The 16,578-nt window shown below is 44.8% G+C and overlaps 1 protein-coding gene across 2 annotated transcripts; it reads left to right on the forward strand.

The window, feature by feature from the left end:
• The first annotated feature begins 1,297 nt into the window (after positions 1 to 1,297).
• Positions 1,298 to 16,310, forward strand: ripor3 (RIPOR family member 3). 2 transcript variants are annotated; one of them, XM_086117416.1, is made up of 25 exons: positions 1,298 to 1,732; positions 5,395 to 5,493; positions 6,331 to 6,486; positions 7,211 to 7,289; positions 7,425 to 7,448; positions 7,521 to 7,574; positions 7,799 to 7,948; positions 8,235 to 8,298; positions 8,378 to 8,421; positions 8,652 to 8,777; positions 9,002 to 9,147; positions 9,232 to 9,358; positions 9,710 to 9,864; positions 10,208 to 10,384; positions 13,194 to 13,296; positions 13,437 to 13,673; positions 13,894 to 14,006; positions 14,095 to 14,215; positions 14,280 to 14,409; positions 14,687 to 14,869; positions 15,032 to 15,199; positions 15,359 to 15,561; positions 15,633 to 15,716; positions 15,851 to 15,941; positions 16,020 to 16,310. In XM_086117416.1, the coding sequence occupies exons 2-25, from the start codon at positions 5,396 to 5,398 to the stop codon at positions 16,118 to 16,120; spliced, it is 2,934 nt and encodes a 977-aa protein (XP_085973542.1). In that variant the 5' UTR covers positions 1,298 to 1,732; position 5,395; the 3' UTR covers positions 16,121 to 16,310. The 2 variants fall into 2 exon arrangements, with proteins under 2 accessions (XP_085973542.1, XP_085973544.1); XM_086117418.1 differs by having other exon boundaries at positions 14,098 to 14,215.
• Positions 16,311 to 16,578: the final 268 nt, after the last annotated feature.

The following is a 16,578-nucleotide window of genomic DNA, read 5'->3' on the forward strand; positions in this document are numbered from 1 at the left end:
TCCATCCATTTTCTATAGCACTTACATGTAGCCTCTAATCTGTAGCTATAAACACATCAAATATTGTTTGTCAGTGGTCATTTGATGACGACTCGATAGCCAGAATAATCAATTATTTATTAACATTGTTTTTCAGATTTCTCTCTTTCCCTCTTTTTTTCGTTTTTCATCCCTTTTCCTGTCATATATTTTTTTATAAATTGAATACGTGAATGTCGCCCTCCCCACTTTTTTTTTATATTTAGTCACAAAATAAGTCAGGGGAGTGTAACACGACACCATCAGCGACTTCTAAAATAACTTGATCAAGTGAAATAACAAATCGCCTTACATGCAGTAACTAGTACAATGCTTCCCACCTCTGTAAGTGTGATAAGCGATAGAAAAGCCTCTGGGACGGAGAAGGCGAAGGTTTCTAAGGCAGATGCACGGATTAGAGACGGTGGCATTGAAGAGACAACAGGAAGCAGAGTCAGAGGGGGCAGAAGTGAACATGTTGAGGTTTTCTTCAGGTGTGAGCCGATTTGAAATGGGCTCCTTAAAGGGACAGCCAAGGTAAAATGCTTGCGGGACAAACCCGTGAGAGCAGATGAGAGAGGATGAAACAGAATAAAATGTGGCGACCCCTAGCGGGAAAAACCCGAAGGATAAAAAGAAGAAAGGAGCGAATTGAGTGATTGATGACCTTCAAGATTGACTCCGACTAGAGACTGGATTACGATTGTTTACTCTCAATGCACCATTCAATTACACTTTCTCACTACATTTATCACATTTGGAAAATGTTTAATCCAATGTTGGAAAAACGTCTTATTTAAAAAAATAACACTATAGCAGTTTATAAATATGAGTCATAATTAAGAAATGCACAATTGAAAAAAAATCTATATATTTTTTGTTAGAACTGTAACTTTGCAAAGGAGCAGGAGAGGGTGGGGGGGGGGGGTCACATATGGATCCAATTAGGTCTGCATAGAACATTCCAGAAATAACACAAAGAAATTTTGACAACAGATTGACTGCAGGCTGCACACGAGATATACGTGACATGTATGTCATAGTGTACATATTTTATTATGTAAATGGATTTACTGTAACGGTATTTTCACCCACGTATAGGTATGGCAATGCTTACCCACTGCACTGTATTGTTTGTTGGGATGTGTACGCAGCATTACATCGGTCCACATGTAGAAACTGTGGCGTTGGAGTGCGCGAGGAGCGTGCATGAGGGTTGGTGGGGGGGGGAATCAGAGGAAGGGGGAGAGGTGGAGGAAGTTGAAGCAAAGGAAAGTAAACAAAGGAGGCAGGAAAAGGAGTAGCGGTTGGAAAAAAGCAGCAAGGGGTGCAGGCAAAAGTCGGGGACAGAAGCCAAGACGAAGCACGGAAAGAAAAGACAAGTGGCAGCAGTCAGACCAGGTAGACGAGAGAGAGCAAGTTGGAGAGAAGAGGAGCAGAGAGAGAGAGAGAGAGATGAGGACGCAGAAAGGCAAAGGAGGAGGACAATGGGAGTGGTGAGGAAAGCACAGCTGAAGCAAGAGCGAGAGTCCGAGTCACGTCGTCGTCCTGAACTGTCCGAAAAGTGCTATCAGCAACTCACACACGCATGCAGCATGTTTACGCCACACGGGGGGAGCGCCCCAATAGTCCAGGATGGAAACTCTGAGCTAAGGAAGCCTTGCACTTGGAACTAACGTCTTTCCTAAATTCGTCTTCTTCATGCACACCACAAGTAAGTCACGTGCTGCTGATGTTAATATTCATACGAATATGAATAATCCATTGCGTGATATGTTGTTGGGTTGACGGACATGTGCTCTTTGTCTGTAGACAAACAAACAAAGGATTCCAAAAGCTGAAAGCGGCTGTTTGAACCCACTCTTTGGAATTCTACATCTAATCAAAACCAAGTCACATAACAACAACAACATCAAAATATGCAAATACGGGAAGCATCAGTCAATGAGTCAACAAGCAACAAAATTGTCAGGAGCATCGTAATTAGAAAGAACACATCAAGCGACAACACATGTAATCAAACAATCTGTATATCTTACGAAATACATACGGGAGTCAATGTGTTCTCCAGCAATAGTGGTCAGCAGCAATCGATGTGGCAAGACAACTCGACATGTATGAATAAATAGTTGGAGCTCTATATCATAAAGAGATACTCCTATATATATGTCGACAGAAGTCAAGAAGTCACACACTGCTAATTTGAGATTTAGATATGCTCAACTCAGTGTCTCTATCCTGTACTATAAGTGGTATGTAATATATACAGTCCTACAAAGTACATATATACAGAAATGGGTGTGAACAGCAGCAAGAATAGTCAGCAGTATTAAATGTACAGAAGACTTGCTTCAATATCGTTGCGGCTGTTAGGCAGCCGAGCGAACCAATGTTACACCATGCTGACCTAATGAGAGTGCTCAGTGTGTGTGTGTGTGTGTGTGTGTGTGTCGCAGTTCTCAGCAGGCGTCGCTCATCTGTTGGCCACAGATAGCTAAGATAAGATAACGGCGGGCGCATGCAGCAGCATGTAACGCATGCTGCCACAAACATCGCCATATTCGCGGGATTATGTCGCCTTTTGTGATCGAATGCGGGGTTTTTTCATGGCAAAATATTCTCATTCAGTCAATAGGATTTACGTTACCCGTCTCAGCAGCGTTTTAATGGCATCATATCGCCTTAACACGGCAATAAAAACATTTCCTTAACAATCAGACATAACCCTAACCGTTTTGCGGCATAGAATTGCTTTGTCATAAGACTTTCTACAAGATGCTGGGATGCATCTTGGGAATGTTGACCATTTGTGATGTTGGTCATGTTAAATATCTCTATTTTGTATTTAATTTTAGAATTTTGGAGTGAAACTAGAGCTTTGCCTGACTTGACGTGACTCTGTGACAACATTCATTCATTCATTCATCTTCCGAACCGCTTGATCCTCACTAGGGTCGCGGGGGGTGCTGGAGCCTATCCCAGCTGACTGCGGGCAGTAGGCGGGGGACACCCTGAATCGGTTGCCAGCCAATCGCAGGGCACACAGAGACGAACAACCATCCACGCTCACACTCAAACCTAGGGACAATTTAGAGTGTTCAATCAGCCTGCCACGCATGTTTTTGGAATGTGGGAGGAAATCGGAGCACCCGGAGAAAACCCACGCAGGCCCAGGGAGAACATGCAAACTCCACGCAGGGAAGCCGAAGCTGGAATCGAACCCGGTACCTCTGCACTGTGAAGCCGACGTGCTAACCACTGGACTACCGGGCCGCCCCTGTGACAACATCATAGCTTTTATATTGTAAAATTGAACTTTTTGTGATGCAATTTTTTTTTTAATTGCACATCTATTGCACTTTTGTGGTCAACGTTACCATTTTTTTTTTTTTTTTTGCAAATAATTGCTTGCAGGAGACTTTCGACAAGATGATAGAGTGTGACCGTGTTCGGAAAGTTTGTCCATTTTTTGTGGACATAAGATCCGTTCTAAACCTCTCTAATTCATCGATTGATTATTGATCGATTAAGAGAAGTGATCGATTAATTGTGTCCACGTACTGTAGGAGGGACAACTGTCAATGCTACCAAGTCACTTTGGTATGCTTTGTCCAACATCCCATCTCGTATGTGTTTATGTGTGTGGCATAGTTGCCCTCCCTGGGGAGCATGAGTCATTCCTAACCTCTGAACTCTCTGCAGCGAGTCGATCTTGTTTGACTTGGCGCAGATCCCGAAAGAAGAAGAAGTAGAAGAAAGATAAATCCTCAAGATGTGTTTCAACTAACATCGCTGGGTTTTGCGTTGCCGTTTTCCTACGTTTTGTTGTGTTGTTTCGGCGCTCGTCCTCACTTTCGAGTGGAAATAAGAGGGAAGTCCAGGGCAAGACAACAAAAGGAGGAAACGTGGCCTCGCTGTTGAAGATGACTCAGTCCGTATGTGTGAGAGAAGACGGAATCAAGTGGTATGAACATAGAAACAAGATAGGCTCGGACTTTATTGTTCTCTGAATGGGGAAATGGTGGTTTGACCGCAGAAAAGTGGACAGTCACAAATAAAAGAATAAGAAGATGATCAAAGAAGCCAAAATATGTCGGCTTCAGAGACCTGATGTCTGAACTCAGAGGGATGATATTTTGAGGTCTGATAAGTGAGGTGTGAGATCGGACATCTGAGGTCTGAAATCTGAGACAGGATGTCTGAGGTCTGAAGTCGAACAGCTGTAGTCTCAAGTAGGAGGTCGGAAGTCTAAGGTCTGGAGTCCAAAGTCAAAGGTCGGACCCTGAAGTCCGATGTTTGAACGCTGTGATCTGAGATCTGAAAACTGTCTTCTGAAGTGGGAACTGTAAAATCTTCGCTCCGATGTAGGAAGGTTAATGTTTTGGGTATTAAGTCTCAGGTATAATATTTGAGGGCTGAGATGAGATATCTGAGATGTGAAGTCTGAAGCCTGAAGTTTTGGGTCTGTAGTCCGTGATCTGAGGATTGCAATCTGAAGTGAAGTCCAAAATGTGTGGTCAGATCTCTGAGGTCTGAAGTCTAAGTTGTTCGGAATGAAGTTCTAAAATCTTAGGGGAGAACTCTGAGCTCTGAAGCCTAAGGAAGAACGCCTTAGCTCTGGAGTATGAAAACTGAGGTCTCAAGCCTAAAGTCTGAGTTGTGGGTTCTGAAGTCTGCAGATAAAATCGGCTGTCTGAGATCGAAGGCCTGAAGTTCGAGGTCTTTGACCTGAAGTTTAGGGTCTAAGATCTGAAGTCATCCGCTTGTGATTCTGGGTGTGGTCCGCACCATTCAAGCCACAGCGACAAATGGAAAAATCATTGTCTCTTGTCTTTTCTCCACACTTTTAACCCAACAACTGCCAACATCTTGTTTTGCCCCCACGCATTGCTCTTTTTCACTAAGTTGTGAGCAGAGCAACCAAAACCTGACCTGTCCAATAATCCTTTCCAGCCTCCCGAAACCACCCAGTTTTCTTGTGTTTTTAAGTAATAAAATTAGCACTGTGCAGTAAAATTTGTATTAATGTTGTATTCATGTGTTTTGACCGTTTAGCTCGTCGAGTAAATAACTGAAATTGTTTTGGTGACTGCGATCCGTCCTTTTCTCTCATCGCTTGTGTGGAATTCAAAGTAGAAAAACGATCAGGCAACAGCTCATAACAGGAAAAATTGGGAAGTTTTGGGCACTCGTAAGTCAAGGCAGCACGGTATTATCTTTGGGAAGGCCAGTGTTTGCTCTCACTGGTGGCTGAGGCTGCGGTTTGTGCGGTTTTTGGGGTCAGCCATGTGGTCTTTGCCATCAGTGAGCTGACGTGCGTGAATGGATTGGGAAACAGGAAACAGGACGCCTGACAACCACTTTTCCTGCTTTCAGGATGTCGGTCAAGCTGCGATTTGACTCACCTTCGGATGGAAATCCAGTTCATCGTAGTCGCTCCTTCACGGGGTTCGGCTCTGTGACGGGACGACGGCGGTGAGTGTTAGCATCATTTGTACCAGGCTAACAAAAAAAAAAAAAAAAGGAAAAGTACAAACACTTGGTTACTGTATTTATATTGAATTTTACTTGAATATTTATTTTTTCAGACAGCTTTTTTACTGACTGGCTCCCGAACATTTGAAAATAAATATCTGTACTTTCTGCACCTTATTTGTTAATTTTTTTTCAAGCTCTTTGGATGATAACACGACAAAAAAAAAACTGACAAAGAGACAGAGAATGTCAACTGTGGTTGGAATGTTGGTCTTGATTAAGATCTTAGGGTCTTATCAGGTGGAGAAATAAAAGCAAGGATTGCAGCAATATGGAGGAACGAGAATGAAGGACCACTGACAACGATGGCTACAGATTCAGAGAAGGAGGATATTCCCCATGCTTGGCCTCAACTTGTTTGTTTTTGTTGGCTCCGGGAACAAAATAGGGCAAATGTGCTGTCTTGTGTAAGCTTAAAACCGCCACGTCCTGCCGTACAAAAAATTATATGTCTATACAGACAAATGACATACAAGTAAGGGGATTTTTTTTAAATTAATGAGATAATTAAGCATTTTTGTGGGTCACAAAGTTAGCAAAGCTATGGGAACTAGCCAATGCTAGTTAGCGCGTGGTGGAAATGCTTAATAAAATTCAGAGTGGAAAAGAAGTTCACTTTTTAACTTTGTAATTTTCAGGAGTCTGTATTTATTTATTTTTTACCTTACTAGAATTGAATAAGTACTTCTACTTTTACCAAAGTCTTTTTTACACAAGTATCTGCAGTTTTCCTTCAGCACAGTAGATCTTTACTTTACCCTTGCCTGGTCTTTTCAGGCCTTCCTCGGCTCGTAACTCGTTGCGCTCCAACGCTGTGTCTGAAAGAAAAACTCCACGAGCTCCACTGTCTTCCAGAAGAGGATTCGGATCCGTCTGGTCCCTGCAGCCAGAGGATGTGGACCACGTTTTCCAGGCGCTACGCAAAGGCCTCAGGTGGGTTACTCCTGGTCACGTCCCATTTTCTGGACACGTGGCAGAAATCTGATGTCTATGCTCTGTTTTCTAAAGCCTGAAGTCTTAAGTTTGAGGTCTGAGGTCTGTTATCGAATGTCAGTAGATTGTGACATCTGGGATCTGAAGATTGGTATTTGAGGTCTGAAATGTAACTTCTGAGTTTTGAAGCGTGAGATCAGAAGTCTGGAAACAGATTTGGGATGTTAAATGTGAACATGTAAGTTTTAAGCGCTGAAATGTTTATGTTCAAAGCTCTATTGTCTAAAGTGTGAGGTCTGAAGTGTTGGATAACAACAGAGGTCTGGAATTTGTAATACACTATCTAAAATCTGAGGTCTGTCATCGAAATGTTGATGCCTGTGTTCTAATGTCTGAGATCTGGAGTGTGAAATCCAGTATTGGAATCTCTAATATCTGGAGTCTAATATCTGATGTTCGAAGTCCAAGATCAGGGGTGTGAAAACTGATTCAGGGTCTTAAATTTGAGTTCTGAGGATTGATGTCTGGTCTGTGGTCTGAAATCTCAAATCTCTGCTGTGAGTCTGAAGTCTGTTGCCTAAAGTCAGAGGTCTGAAAACAGAGATGGTCTAAGGATTGATGGTGCAGGACTCAAATGTAGCTTCTGAGATTGAATGTCTGAAATCTGAGGTCTAAAAACTGAGGTTGGAGGTCTAAAATGTGATGTGTGTGTGTTTGTGTGTAGGGATCATGTGCAGCGCCACCAGACTGAGATGGACTTTCTGTCTTCACGGCAGCGAGAAACCAAAAGGAACTCCAGACTGGTGAGCTGCAAACAAACCTTTGGATAGAATCAGTGTACATTATTGAGCAGAGGCATTCAGGTAAAGAGACATAAGGCAGCTTAGACACTTGATGACTGAATGTAATTTAATGTTTGGCCTTTTCTGTCCTTGCAGGGCTTTCAGTACGACCTTGACAAGGTGAGCAACTCTGAGCCTCATGACTCTCAGAATAAACCAAAAATCACTTTTCATTCTTCTTCGGTCCTATAGGAGATTCGTGTTCAGGAGAGGCTTATCCGAAAGCTGGAATTCCAAATCAGCAAGGTAAACGCCAGAGTTGGGAAGACGTGACTTCATTGCCAGAAAATGCAATGACCTGGATGAGTGAGGTAGAGGGAATGCGTAAATGACGGACTGTTCAAAGTTTGGGATCATTTCTCACTCAAAAGAAGCTAAAGTGCAGCGTAATCAGCCCCAGAACTGCTCTTCTACTATCGACTACACCTACTACCTAGTGAGATGATTGCAATTGATAATCATAACCGCAGGTGGACGAGCTCTACGAGAACTACTGCGTCCAGTGGCGTCTCTGCCAGGGAGCCGTCAACATGAAGAGAGCCTTCTCCCTGGCGCCCTCCACCAGGGAGTCCAGAGAGAGCCTCCTGGAACTCGGACGCAACCACAGGCACAGCATCCAGGTTGTTCTCACTCACAAGTTGCTGTTTCATTACAATCTCTCCTCTCTTAAACTTAAAAGACAACTCTTTTTAAAAGTCTCCCAGTATACAATTGTATGTTTTTGATCAGGAGGTTTAGCACAGAGATGATAGCTGTTAGTCCGTCAGAACATCTTGTACTTTGTGCGATCCCCCCTTCCTTGGAAGGATAGTCGACCAGAAAGACAATTCCTGGTGCTTATTAGGCAGCAGCACTGTCGTTGTCGCTACAAGTCCCAGGCCAACACAACTTGTGTTCTCTCTGTAGGACATGTCAGCCATGGAGGGAGAGCTCGAGGTCCTCCTGGGAGAACTTCACGTCAAGATGAAAGGTAGAAATGGAAGAGGTGGATTGGAGCGTTTGACCACAGATGGTAGTTTGGATACTTTAAACACCTTTTCCACTCGTAGGTCTCATTGGCTTCGCCCGGCTATGTCCTGGAGACCAGTATGAGGTGAGCATCTCCAGCCAACCACATATTGTAACCTACCTACCTAGTTAAATACTTCTCGAGCTTCTTAACTAAATTACTTCTCACTTCCTGATCGACTATGCCTACTTCTCAACTTTCTTACCTACCTACCATTTACCGCCGACCTGCCTACTTCAAGTGCTTTTTCCCTTCCGTCTTACCCATCTACATACTGTACCCACTTCCAAACCTCCCGTGCCTTGTTGGTTCAGGTTGTGCTACAGCTGGGCCATCAGCGCTGGAGGATTCGCGGCCGGATTGAAAGCGACGATGTCCAGTCCTGGGATGAGGAGGAGATGCTCTTCCTACCACACATCAAGCACAACTTTGAGATCAAGGTGAGGCCCATTTGGTGGAGGGTGCCTACCACATAAAACCATGCTCATTGTTTTTTTTTTGCTAGACCTTTGCACAATTGTTGACAAAAACATTGTTGTACACATGGTCGTAATGTTTACCTGATGTCAGGATTAGGAAAGGGTTCTTGGAAACATTTCTGGCCCCCAAATTTTAGAAGGCCAGTTTTGGATGCTGAAGTCAGGTCCCCCTGCCCCCAACTCAGGTTTCAGAGGCCAAGGGTCTGGGCTGGCAGCTGGTGGGCACGGTGACCTGTGCCAGCGCTCACTTCTTTGTGGCTACTCCCCAACTCATGCTGGTGGACATTACCCAACTGGGGACCATCAAGCTACAGCTGGAGGTTACGTGGAAGTAAGCAAGACACACACCACCACCACTGGTCCACCACCAAAGCAACAAAACTACAAATCACATTTCATGATTTTGTGTGTGTAGTCCGTTGGACAGTGGTGACAAGGTTGGACTTTTGTCGAGCAGCCGGCCGTCAGGGTGGAGCAGGAAGACTTCAGTGCAAAGTTGGACTGCACCCAGCACACCTTCCTTCTCAGAGAAGTACTTCCTGGTGAGTGTGTGGCACACTGACCTGATAGCTAGCTAGTTGGCTAGCTTGCGATGTTGGGACATTGGTTACGCAAGCAGCTAGCTAGAAGGATTAACAAATTGGCCGTCACGAAGATGGGTAGCTCAGAAGATAAGATAAGAAAACCTTTATTAAGAAGGTAGGGATTAGGTAGGTAGGTTGGTACATTTTATGTAGCTAGGCAGAAAGCTTGTTTGGTAGGTAGTTAGGCAGGCAGATTGTGGAGAGCTAAACAGAGAGTGAGCTAGCGAGGGAGCGAAGGGGGTAGGTTGCTAATGAGGGTGTGAATATAAAAATATCTTGTAGACATACCAAAATCTTGTCGTGTTGTAGTCGATGGTTCAAGAGTTGCAGGATGGAGGAGGAGGAGGAGCTTCAGTCCCACTCCGGATGAGGAAAAGTGGGCGGGACAGGGGTGTGTCTTTAATGAGCTATCTGTCACACTCGTCCATCACATCCAGCCTCTCACAGGCCAAGACACCACCCAGGTACACGAAAATCACTCCCCACCCAACCATACGTCTAACCATCGATGCCTCCATCCTTCCATCCACCCATCTTTATTCTGTCATTTATCTATACATCAATGTTATGAATCCAATCATCCTTGAAACCGCTGATCCTCGTCTCCTTCCATCCTTTCATCCATCTGTTTTTCCATTGTTTTATTCAACGGTCCTTTCACCTTGCCAATCTTCAAACATCCTGCATCCATCCATCCATCCGTCATCCCTCCATCAATTTCTTCTGTCAATTTACCATTTGATCCATCCAACCATTTATCCTTCCTTGTGTTTATCCATCATTTCATTGATCCTTCCATTCATCAAGCCTCTGCAGCAGCGTGGCAGGAAGTCACACTCAACTTTCCATGGGCGAGGACGGAGAGGAAAGAGTGACCAGCAGGAGGAGGAGTAAGATGGGTCGGGAGGAAGAGGAAGAGGAGGAGAAGGGGGAGGCCTGGGGAGGAATGTTTGCTTCTCCTTCTTCTCTCGTGGATCTTCACAGGTGACAACGTCAACGTTTGACACATCATATCATTTGATTGGTTGCAAATAGGCATTGAAATTTGAATATGATGAAATACATAGACTATACCCTCAACAGAAGAATTAGATTTGAAAATAAGAGGAAGAGGTGGTACAGTGGTCGACCAGTTAGCAAGTCGGTCTTACAGTGCAGAGGTGCGGGGTGTCACGATTCGGACTTACCGAATCAAGTTTTGGATCCCAAACGTGTAGACGCCAGACAAGGTCTCCGAAGCAAAAAATATTTAATGTACAAAAATTCGCACCGACAAAGTAGTAACATAAAGAAAGCACTGGTCAAAACAAGGACCAGGGAGCACAAAAACAAATAACAAAAAGCGCTTGCACAAAAGGCAAGAGAGGAAAACAAGAACCAAGAATACAAACTAAAAGCAATGTATCAACAACACTAGTGATGGGTCCAGCGACACCGATGCGTTGACGCATGCGCCGGGCTCACAGAGCAAACCACGTGTCGGTGCATGTGCTGCTTCATTACGTCACGTGATTGACACGTGAACTGCACCGGCGCAGTTTAGACTGCATCGGCTGCGTTGACACAGTCCAGGCTGCTAATTGACACGTGAACTGCACCGGTGCAGTTTAGACTGCATCGGCTGCTTGGCACAGTCCAAGCTGCGGCACTTAGTCCAGGGGGCGTCGACTCAGTGCAGGGGGCGTTGACGCAGCAAAAGCCCGCACAGTGTATCCTAAGGAAGTGCGTCTGGCGACACGATGCCGATTGCCGAAACAAGCCAGACCTCACCCTCGCTCGAATAAAAATATATGTTTGGGCAATACGGAAAACACACTGATTATCAGAAAAAATGTGTCCGTCTGACTTCGAGCGTCATGTCGGCTGTCATATAATAGGCTATTATTATATGAGAAGTGCTTTATGAACGTTTGTACTGTACGTCATACTCCAGTTGACTGAGAGGTCCCGCCTATAATGGGGAGTTCCAGAAAGTGACTGCGAGTGAGCACACCGCATGTTTGATGACTCTGCCACGTTGCTATTAAAAGTCACATAAAACGTAAACCTTGTCTGCTGACCATCATTACATCGGCTAGGCTAGTTTAGCTGTTGTCGTAGTTCAAAGCTTAATATGTGGCATGGGTTGGGTCGGCGCCGCGAGTACGTGCTAGCGCTCACAGCAGAGAGCAGCAGACTATCGACTGCTGAGACGCGCTTCACTCGAGTGACGTTGCTACAGTACGTGCATATTATGGAGCAGCTTCCGGACAAATACAAATTGTCCGCCGTGTAGAGCCATTTTGATCTCCTTTTGGAGAATAAGGTATTTATTAAAATCTCCTTGTCTCGGATTTTTGACATGTCTTATTCCATTGTGTGTGTGTGTTCTCCATAACAGGAGAAATAGCATGCATTAAACGCAACAGACTGAAATTTAAAACACTGGAGCATCTTATTTTTCTAAATCAAAATTTGTGAAGACAAAGCCCACAAGCATCCTCATTCACATGATTTTCACATTATTGAAACACATTGAATGATACAATATGAATGCATGGATGTGAATGATATTGTCAAGGGTCAATGTCATCTTTATTGTCAAATATGCTTTATGTATGACATGCAGCATAGATGAAATTTCTTCCTCTCAATCCTCAGTGCATACATGCATGCAAACATGCTGTGCATTAAACACACACAGCTAAGAAAGGATAGCAGCTACACTGTATAAAAAAGACATGTAATCTGAACAGTATAGACAATATAAACAATATAAACAGCATAAACAACAACATAAACAATGGCGCTTGTGGCTATTGTGGGTAGAGTGAGGTAGTGCATTGTATACACGTCATCATCAATCAGTTTGTTCAGTCTGTCAAGTGGGTTGGCTGCAGGGATTTTGAAGGTCCAGCAGGTGGCAGTGGTCAGCGACACAGTATCAGTACAGTATCAACACAGTGTGTCATTGTGTCGACACGCCTCATGAGGCCTCATGGACCCATCACTAAACAACACGCAAGAAAAAGCCAAATCACAAAGCAAAGCCATACTTACACAATAAATGGTACAGAGAGTTCAAAAGCGAAAACAACGAGATCTATAGCAAAGAGTCTGTGAGCAAGGAAGCAGCAAGGCATAAACAATACTCCGACAACCAGCAGACAGATTGCAGGTCCTTAAATACACATTTCCTCAATTGAAAGATTGGCAGCAGGTGTACAGCCAGAGAGTCCGCTCAGTATGCCACCTGCTGGCCAGGCCAAGAACAGGAACATGACACAGGGTTCCATTCCGACTCCGGCCTTCCTGTGTGGAGTCTGCCTGTTCTCCTCATGCCCGCGTGGGTTTTCTCCGGGTGCTCCGGTTTCCTGCCACATTCCATAAACAAACATGGAACACTCTAAATTGTCCCTAAGTGTGATTGTGAGCAGGGATGTTTGTTTCTCTGTGTGTGCCCTGCGATTGGCTGGCAACCAGTTCAGGGTGTACACCACCTACTGGCCGAAGTCGGCTGGGATAGTCTCCATCACGCCCGTGACCTTTGTGAGGATAAGCAAATTAGAGAATGGATGCATGGATGGATGGATAAGAGGAAGAGGTGAAAGCGCCCTCTGCTGGCTATAAAATCTACGATCACTGCTACGATAGGCCAGCTTTAAAGTGGAAGGGTTGATCAAGAACAAATAATGTATATTTTATGAGTGACCTGATGTTAGTTGAAAACTTTATGCAGTCAAACAAGGCAAGGAGTTAATGTGAAGACTTCACCTTGTAAGTAATAATAACAAGAATTGTTTGTCAATATTAGGTCTAGTACACCCGACATCCTCAAAGACAACCAAGACAACCCAACAGGAGGTTCCACGGAGGGCAAGGATGGTCAACCTAATGGCGTCAGCAAGGAGTGCAAAGTTTGTCAAGCTCCTCTTTGTTTGATTATCATCTAGTTTGCTTTTGCCCGTAATTCCAAGCAGTCCCCACGTCTCTTCATAATATTCCTTGTCAAGCAATGGAAACCAGACTTTTGACTTCCACGCTCCCTCAATGGCAGGACGTAGCGGACCCCGCCCTGGAATCCCCCGCTGCCTTGCTCCCTTCTACAGCTGCCAACGTGGAGGGGCTTAGGTCCGGGGGGGAGGCGCCCGGCGCCGGAGAGAGGCGGGCGCAAGCACTGCGCCTGGGGGGGCTGCTGGCCGGACTAGAGAGAAACTTGCGGACGCCGCAGAACTGTGAGAGCCCACTGAGGGTCTTGAAGCAGCAGATAGAACACCTCAACACCATCCTGAGGGTGAGTGAGATGCATGTGGTGTATTGGAAGCACTGCACCTCAAACCATTGAAACTTGCTCAGATCAAAAATATTGTCACTGATTGATGCCCCCCCCCCCGAAAACATTGATGCCACTGGATGGCGATAAAGGAAGTCATCATCATCATCATCATCATCATCATCGCACAAAAGCAACAAAGATGTCAACAACTGTGAATGTCTGTTTTGAACTCCCTCAGAACGACCTGTCCCTGATGAGACCATCATCATCGAATGACACCTTGGCCGTTGAGGAGGTTCTCTGCAGCTTTGACTTCCTGTCACATGACGATGACACTTCCTGTTTCGGCGGGTAAATATGTATATGTACATATGTGTGTGTGTGTGTGTATACATATATATATATATATACTGTATATGTGTGTGTGTGTCTTTCCGAGGAGCGCTGAGGACCAACGGGATTGCGAGGATCAGCCGCCAGTCTCCCCACTGACTTGTGGCCACTGGGGTCTAGACCAGGCTCTGGAGACGCACCTGGACACATGCTGCATCCTACTGGAGGTACGAACGGTTTCTTCCACAGCTTCTCTGGATTTTCATCTGATGTTCTTGTGGTACTCCTCAGACGCTGCAGAGGATCAACTTCAGTTCGACTCGTGAGGATCTGCTTGAGGATATTTCTCAACAAGCGGACGTCCTGAACAGAATCGGCTGCTTACTGCTGGAGGACAAGGACAACATCTCCACTGAAGACTGTGAGTACAATTAAGATAAGATAAGATATCCTTTATTAGTCCCATTAATTAACTCATTCACTCCCAAAGACGTTTTTAAACGTCTTTTCAGACTTGGTCCAGAATTGGCTGGTACTGAATGAGTTAACCTGCATGCCTGACTGACAAACTGATGACTTCTGATTGCTTGCTTGCAGAGCTTCCTTGCTTGGTTATTGACTGGTTGCTTGGTTGGTTGGATTTGATTTGTCCGGTCGGTCATTGAGAGGTGATAGTTTATCCCCCTGTTGTGTTGCAGTGCTTCCAGAGAATCAGAGGAGCAGGGAGGTTTTGCAATTCTGGGCCGACTGCGTGCGAGACGTCGCTTCCTCTTCTCCATTCTGCTGCCACTCGGACAACTTTGTCAACGCACTCAGGAAACAGTACTCGCACAAAATTAAAGCCAAAGTCAAAGCCAAGCAGCCTGGGCTCCCCGAAAGAGGTAAGAACAAAAGCTTATGTGTGAAGTTAAGAAAATGCGAGTTGTTGGATGTGTGTACGAGACTTGTGTTCTGACGTGTGATAGCCTTTTGATGTATACGCAAATGTGTATCTTTGATGTGTGTACATCATGTTAGCCGGTGTGTTTTTGATGTCTGTTCAGTGTTCCGCACACTGCTGGAGCAGGTGCAGGCGGCCTGCAGGGCGGCGCTATGGCCTCCTCAGCCTCCGTGCTCTGCAGACAGAGTGAGCCTGTTCCAGCTGTCGATTTACCTGAGACGATGCAATATCCCGACGCTGGGCGAACACGTCGCCCGCCTATCCAAGGAAGGTGCGTGAGGCCCGGCTCTCACCCGCCCCGCCCCAAATCACTCAATCGCCCAATCACTCAATATCAATATAACATTAATAATAAGATTAATGATAAGCGAATGTATGATAACTAAAAATAATCAATCCATCAAACTCACATGGTCTTATGCCGTCGCAGAGTACTTCCTGTCGGCCGTGAAGGGTCCCAAGCGCCGGGGCGCGCTCACCAGGATGACGTCACGGGGCGTGGCCCGCCTTCTTCCACTGGGTTGCACGCTGCAGGCGATGGCGGCACTCCTGACGGATGCCGACCGCAAAGTGTGCCAGGCTGCCACCCGCTGCCTGAAGCGGGCTTCTGTCTGCACCGCCTTCCGAGGCAGGGTACGGTACACCTCCTGTGCTAGCATGTGGCAAGGTTAACACTCAAAGTGTGTGTGTGTGTGTGTGTCCAGGCACTTGTTCACTACACGGAGAGTTTGAGGAGCACCGACGTCATCATTCAGCGGAACTCTTGTTTGGCGCTCAAATGCTTGGCGGTGAGCGAAGGGCCTTGCATCATTATATCGGACTTTGATTGCTTCTGTCTGTCTCCTGCTCCCACACACTCATTAGTGTGTTGTGTGTGTACGCGTGTCGTTGGGCCGATGTATTTGCATGCGTGTATTTCCAGGCCACAGAGAGTGTGGACTACATGGTTGAACTTCGCAGGTGTCCCGATGAAGGTGTTCGCAATGCAGCCAAGGAAGCGGTCCTCTCTTTTGGTAGTTTATGCCTTATTGGCTGATGGCTTTCATTCCCAGCATGTTCATTTCTTCCATTTTTCTTTATTCTTTTGTCAGGTAAAAAAGGCCATGTGGCCTTCCAGAGGATGGAGCAGCTTGACTTGGAGATGCAGGAGGACTTTTTTCAGAATTTGGAGACTGAGATTACTTTCCTATAAGGGCAACTGATGTTTTCTTTTCTTTTATTTTCATGTCCAACGCATGGTGATAACTTTTGATACATATTTAAATAATAAAATCAGCTAAACGGAGCACAATTGTCAAAGTACATTAACATGTTTTTTTTTATTCACATTATTTTAAAAATATATTATTGTACATTTCAAAAAATAAAACAAGTTTAAAGTGTTCCGATTTTGAGGTTTCAAAATGTTTGACAAAGACATATCTGTATTTTTTTTGTACACAGCAGCAAAAAATAAAATCTAAATTGGTACAATATTAATAGGAATATGGGCAATCAACAATTGAATTTTTTAAAAATCCAAAAACAGAAGACGAATAAGTTTAAAATGACAGTAATAAAAAAAATTGTTTTGACTGAAGAGATTAAAAGAAATTTATTTTAAAAGGTGTTACATTATCTCCAGTCATTCTATTCAATTAAGGGCTTCAT

The sequence above is a fragment of the Hippocampus guttulatus genome, chromosome 8, assembly GCF_054856545.1.
Source record: "Hippocampus guttulatus isolate MCC_2025c chromosome 8, RoL_Hgut_1.0, whole genome shotgun sequence".
NCBI lineage: Eukaryota > Metazoa > Chordata > Actinopteri > Syngnathiformes > Syngnathidae > Hippocampus > Hippocampus guttulatus.